The sequence below is a fragment of the Gigantopelta aegis genome, chromosome 3 (assembly GCF_016097555.1).
Source record: "Gigantopelta aegis isolate Gae_Host chromosome 3, Gae_host_genome, whole genome shotgun sequence".
Classification (NCBI taxonomy): Eukaryota; Metazoa; Mollusca; class Gastropoda; order Neomphalida; family Peltospiridae; genus Gigantopelta; species Gigantopelta aegis.
The window spans coordinates 11,257,242-11,264,057 of NC_054701.1; the positions used below are offsets into that span (position 1 = coordinate 11,257,242).

General features: G+C 40.8%; 2 protein-coding genes across 2 annotated transcripts; both read left to right on the top strand.

Moving 5' to 3' along the window:
* Positions 1 to 4,033: 4,033 nt before the first annotated feature.
* LOC121368481 (toll-like receptor 3) lies at positions 4,034 to 5,485 on the top strand. The gene has a single exon (XM_041493215.1). It carries the CDS (start codon positions 4,034 to 4,036, stop codon positions 5,375 to 5,377), a length of 1,344 nt encoding a protein of 447 aa, XP_041349149.1. The 3' UTR covers positions 5,378 to 5,485.
* Positions 5,402 to 6,240, top strand: LOC121368482 (toll-like receptor 6; the record flags this gene model as incomplete). The annotated part of the gene is made up of 1 exon (XM_041493216.1): positions 5,402 to 6,240. A coding segment is annotated over one exon (657 nt), but the record flags the coding sequence as incomplete, so codon positions are not given.
* Between the last annotated feature and the right edge of the window lie 576 nt (positions 6,241 to 6,816).

Genomic DNA, 6,816 nt, shown 5'->3' on the forward strand with positions numbered 1-6,816 from the left:
AAGACATAGCCAAACTCAGCTAGAATAACATGGACAAACAGTAATTGGTAAAATATCATGTTTAGTGACGAATTCAGGTTTAATCTGGACTTAACGACGGTCGTGTAAGGGTTTGGCGCAGGCTAGTGAACGCTACCAAGAGGCTGCTATCGTACCTCATGATCGGTATATGGAAGTAAGTCAATAATGGTGTGGGATGTCGTCACCATAACACGCAGAACATATCTCCACATTTGTCAAAGGAGAGTTACAGGTCTGTACTACATAGATAACATCACGAAGCGTCATGTTCTACCATATGCTCGTCGACATGGCACAGGATTTGTGTTCCAGGATGACAACATCAGAGCTCGCCGTACTGTTGTTGGTCAAGACATCAAATCCCGACCTTTCGCCCATAGAACACGTGAGGGATATTCTTGGTAGACGTATTCAGCAACGTCGACAACCACCACGAACGCTGGTAGCATTAGGCACTGCAGGATGCAGGGAGAGTGGCACCAGATTCCACGGGTGACGATAGGCTGCCTTATACGAACCACGTGTCAGAGGCGTAATGCTTGTATTGACGCTAGAGGATGTCCAACACGATATTAACATCTTGTGATTTTCATGACTCCTCCCGTGACTGGCATTACATTTATGACATCCAATAAGATCCAGTATCACATACACGTTATGTTGAAATAGATGTTGAAATTATGTCAATGTTACAGTTTGGGTAATTTTGGAAAATATCCTCCATTTGTTTGGCGGCCAATATTGTAATTATATCTTGCAACATGGAGCAGTTAGTTCCTATCCTATCTGTGAAAAAATGATATAACAGATCCCTTGCTGCTAAGTCTTCTTATAACAAAGAAAAGAAAGAAAGAAAGATATGTTTTATTTAACGACGCACTCAGCACATTTTATTTACGGTTATATGGCGTCAGACATATGGTTAAGAACCACACAGGTATATATTAAGAGAGGAAACCCGCTGTTGCCACGTCATGGGCTACTCTTTCCGATTAGCAGCAAGGGATTTTTTATATGCACCATCCCACAGACAGGGTAGTACATACCACGGCCTTTGATATACCAATCGTGGTGCACTGGCTCGAACGAGAAATATCCCAATGGGCCCACCGAGCGAACGCTGTACCACTGGGCTACGTCCCGCCCCTTCATCTAACAAGTCACCAAATGTTTGACTTTCAATAGCCGATGATTAATAAATCAATGTGCTCTAGTGGCAGGCCCGTAGGAGGATGAAAATATACGGTTTCTCTCCTATTCGATATAAATACAGTTAAAATTATGGTTTGTGTCCATACCCCCCCCCCCCCCCCCACCCCACCCCACCCCACCCGAGACTACCCCTCGAGTTGAGATTGTGCCCCCAACAGACATTGTTATCACGGGGCCGAGTGGTGATGTTGAGCAAAACGAAGTTTTATCTATAATGGCTCTACAAACTGGACCTTGACCAAATCCACGTGATATGCGATAATGTCGCAAAGGGGCCGTTCCCATTTACTGATAACGTTTTACAATGGTACACGGAGTACTTGTTTCTACTGCCTGGTCCGCCAAAAAAACGTACCTGTCGGGCTTCTGCAAGGCATATTGTTGTCTATAAAAGTTATTTTCGTATTAAAATATACTGATGGGAAGAAATAAGGGAGCACATAATATGAATCCAAATTTAATTGATTACTAAAATTGTTGTGACTGCTATGTAATGTGGTATTTCTTACCGTCCTAATAATAGGAATTTGGCTACTCAATAAGAGAGAGAGAGAGAGAGAGAGAGAGAGAGAGAGAGAGGAGAGAGAGAGAGAGAGAGAGAGAGAGAGAGAGAGAGAGAGAGAGTGCGTGTGTGTGTTATGTTTTGTTCTATACATGGAATGCGCCACTCATTTTAACAGGATGGTCAACCCTAGAACACATAAAACATTCTGAATTTGAACTTTTAATATCATTACTGTTGAACTGACTGGTAGTATCGCTGTTAACTTCTTTATTTCGTGGATGCCAGTTTTGGCCGCAGTCGATTTAGTATTTAAGAATTCCTTCATTTCTTCCGACCACTATATCTGTAGACGCGAACACACTGATAACTGTGAGAGACCCATGGGGTATAGATTAGACAGGTCAATCCGGCCTCGGTGCTGTCGTCATTAAAGGGACTGTCCTGAGTTTCCTGCATTGTAAGATGTTTCCGACAAATAAAATCTTTTAACGTAAAGTAAAAAAATACGCATTAAATATATTTTCTTGTTTAGAATATCAGTGTCTGTATAGTCAATGTGTTTCTGGTCGTCTTAATATCTATAAGAAGCCCAAACTGGATTTTGTCTTCAAATAATTTAAACAAAAATATTTTAAGAAATAAAATGAAATTTAACCTAGAACAAATACTAAAACGATCAAAAACACGTTTAATATACAGCCACTAACATTTTATGCAGGAAAAGAATACATTTGATATGTAATTACAATCGTTAAACAGTCTCTGTTAGTCGATAACATCTTAAAATTGCAGCAAACTGAGGACTGCCCCTTTAAGCCATGGGACTGCTTCGGTGTTACAGGACCACAATAACATAGGAAGCGTGTTTACTTCCTTGTATGAATCCAAACACGAGATGAACATAATGTGAAACTGCATTGTATGTCCACTAGTATTTGGTTTTGCAACGAGAAACATGTTCGTTTCAGGATGTTGTAATTTGCATGTCCTGTGAAAGATATGAACCAGGAAGTTCGAGTCATTTGCTACACGCGATGTGTATTTGACAATTTGATTGCAGTTTCGTAACGAAAAGAGTCCGATTCTAGTGTGCCAAGTTGATTCGCCACAATGTTGTAATTTTAGAGTGTCAAGTTGATTCACTATATTGCAATTCCAGGATGCTAACGTGAACCAGTTTATGTGATTGGATTTACTAAGGAATATCACCACGTGATTCCCATACATACCGATGAGAGCCAGTTTGCCATTTGGTGTACTAACAATGGCCACCTTATGTGATGTCTGGGTGTTACGGTAAAACCACCATTATATCACTGGAGCTTCCCAACGTGGACAACTATCTTCAGTTTTCTAACAAGAACAGTAATTAATTCCATATTCCATATATGATCGCGGTTGCTAGCAAGAACAATAAGTGATATCTGTTTGCCAACGAAAAGCACGATACCTTCGTGCCAATTGAAGACACCATATATTATGTGATTTTTTACTAACATGAACCAATTCCAGTGTGACTGTGTGCTAAAGCCAAACCACCATATATAATTCCAGTGTGCTAAAGAACCAAACTCACCACCATGTAAGTAACAAGTTGCTAATGAGAACAATAATTAATTTCTGTGTGCTCACGAAAACAATAATTTCTGTGTACTCACGAGAACAATAATTTCAGTGTGCTAATGAGAACACTAATTAATTTCTGTGTGCTCAAGAGAACAATAATTTCTGTGTACTCACGAGAACAATAATTTCAGTGTGCTAACGAGAACAATAATTAATTTCTGTGTGCTCACGAGAACAATAATTATTTCAGTGTGCTTACGAGAACAATTACAATTTCTGTGTGCTCACGAGAACAATAATTATTTCAGTGTTCTAACGAGAACAATAATCATTTCAGTGTGCTAACGGGAACAGTAATTAATTTCATTGTGATAACGGGAACAGTAATTAATTTCAGTGTGCTAACGAGAACTGTAAATAATTTCAGTGTGCCAACAGGAACAATAATTTGACTGTGCTAACGGGAACAATAATTGACTGCAGTGCGCTCCACCATCACTACCACCACCACCACCAACAATACACTAGTGATTAACCATGCTGCGCTTGTCGATAGTTCTAGTATTATGGATCACTATTGGGCTAGGGTATTCAGAGGAGATAGGTTGTTATGTGAACCGCACTACAGGTATAGCTGACTGTTCAAACAGAAACCTGGCGCACATACCACAGTTACCACGCTATGTGACGACTCTTATTTTCAAAAATAATATTCTTGGCGAAATAACCATGAACACGTTCGTGAACATATCCTACCCAAAACTCAAATTAGAAGCACTAGACGTCACACATAATAGCATTACCAACATTTCAGAGGATGCTTTTATCAACCTGTCGCAGCTGAAGAAGTTGATTTTAAATGAAAATGACGTACCAATCTACTTCTTAAAGACTGCCTTTAGGTATCTCAATAAGCAATACTTCAGGTACCTGGCAATGAACAACATGTCATTACAGCACGTAGACGAATTCTTTTTTGAAAGCCTCAATAATACAGGTGTTATGTACATAACTATGGAAATTAATAACTTTAAATCGTTCAACATGTCTGTATTTCGTCCGCTCGGGAGTCTAGGATACGTTGATCTTTCGTACAATTTCATATCCGAGTTGTACTTAGATCCCGACGTTAGCGTACACACCCTTAAAATCAACAATAATAAAGTGTCCATCATTGTCGGAAATAAATGTCCAAAGATACAGAGACTTTATCTGAAGCACAATGATGTTTTATATCTCAACACGGAGTTCTTGAGGTCTTTTCCTAACCTTAAGGTCATAGATCTGTCGCAGAACCCTGTCAAAAAGATTTACAGTAATGCGTTTGCCTCTTTACATAAACTAAACACCATTAGGCTCTCTGGTTTGTGTAGTGTAAAAACAATTGAAAATAATGCTTTTAACAACAGCAAAGTGAAGAGCATTTCATTAAAAAATAACAAATTGCATTTTTTTAAGCACCATCCAATATCTAGTGGTATGTTTATCGGTTGTGACAGTTTGGTTCAGGTTGATCTTTCCGACAATAATATGATTAAAACTAGTCAGAAATACTTAACAAAATTATTTAGACCAATCTACCGTCGAGCAACACACATAAGTTTAGCAAACTGCGGGCTTGGAATGTATCCAACAGCACTGTCATCGTTCGACAAACTTTCACATTTAGACTTGACAGGCAACGAAATCACAGTCTTGGAGAAAAGCTATTTTCCTAACAACTTGCTCTGGATCAGCTTGAAAGCCAATTACATCACGTCGGTTGCAAAAAGTTCCTTACCAGAAAATGTAACTGAAATGAAAGTAAATCTGGCCCTAAATCCTTTTGATTGTACCTGTGACTTGCTGTGGTTTCTGGATTTGTTTGCAAGGACACGAGAAAACGACACATTTCACCAGTCGAGTCAGCTGTATCAGTGTGCTAGTCCGTCGTCTGAGAAGAACCTACACATATCGACATATGCAACAAAAATTGGACAGCAGAAATGTTTACTTCCAATGGACATGATTACTACCATCACGTTTGTTTTGTCTTTCTTTATAGTTGTCATGTTTGTTGGAACCGTATTGTAGCTCTACAGATGGCATTTGCGCTATTTCCTGTACACGGTGCGCAGTAGCAGATCACCAAGACAGTCGGAAGAGGCCGTGGAGTACGAATTTGATGCATTCATAGCTTACGACAACAAAGATCTCCACTGGATCCTCCACCATGCAATCCCTCAGCTAGAGAACAAGGAACATCTCAAGCTGTGCATTCACCAAAGAGACTTTCAGCTCGGCGGTCTTATTGCAGACGACATTGTGCACTGTGTGAACTCTAGCAGAAAGTTCATCATACTCCTGTCAAAACATTTCGCTGATAGTCAGTGGTGTCGCTTCGAGTTGGCCGTCATCCAGAGACAACTCCGGTCACAATGCAAGGACATCCTGATCGTGGTGAAGCTGGGCAGCATCGACCACCATCACATGAGCCCGTGTCTGTTTCAACTCCTTACTGTGCCAGACTACATTGAATGGTCGGACGAACCCAGGGCCAGAAGGCCTCTGTGGGAACGACTGGTTCACTTCATCAGAAGGGAGCCCAGTCTGTTACTATCGTTTGACAGATCGGCTGCCTACGATAGGTCGGGTTTTGTCGACGACGACAGCAGATCAGGACAGACGGGTTTACGATCTGGTACTTACAACAGACTGCCGTCCGAGCCTTGCCCATCACGTGCGGGGCGTGCTGCTCACAATGTTACAGTTTGATAATTAGAAAAATCTATATGGACGTTTGAAAGATGCCAATGACAATGGTTAGACATCATGTTAGCGTTTCGTAATTACAGGAGGCGGGACGCAGCCTAGACTGGTAAAGCGCTCACTTCATGCACAATCGGTCTGGGATGGATCCCCGTCTCTCGTTCCAGCCTGTGCACCACGAGTGGTATATCAAAGGCCGTGGTATCTGCTATCCTGTCTGTGGGATGGTGCATAAAAAAGATCCCTTGCTACTAATGAAAAATGTAGCGGGTTTCCCCTCTAAGACTACTAGTCAAAATTACCAATGTTTGACATCCAATAGCCGACCCGATTAATAAATCAATGTGCTCTAGTGGTGTCGTTAAACAAAACAAACTTTCTTTTATAATTAGAAAAATCAATGTGCATGTTTGAAACATGGCAGTGGCAATGGTCAAGATGATGGTGTGACTGGACCAGTGAATTGAAGATCTGAAGGACAGAACCGTTATCCACGACAAAGAACGTACCTCTGTACAAGGCAGAGGTTGATTCCATGAATATCTAGTGCCTCGTCTATAGGACAGCAATTACTGGGGAGATCATTGGGTTCGTATACTGATGGAAATAAATAAGGGATCACACCATCACTAACAGGAGATAGTGACTGCAACCAAAACTCTCATCCACAGTGTCTGTGGACGGACATTTTGTTCTCATTTGATCTATACATATTTTCGTGCTTATATCCAAATACGGTTCAAGCACGCTCTCCTGCGCACACA

Coding starts and splice junctions, on each gene's coding strand:
- LOC121368481 (XM_041493215.1), top strand. CDS start 4,034: ATGAACACGTTCGTGAACATATCCTACCCAAAACTCAAATTAGAAGCA.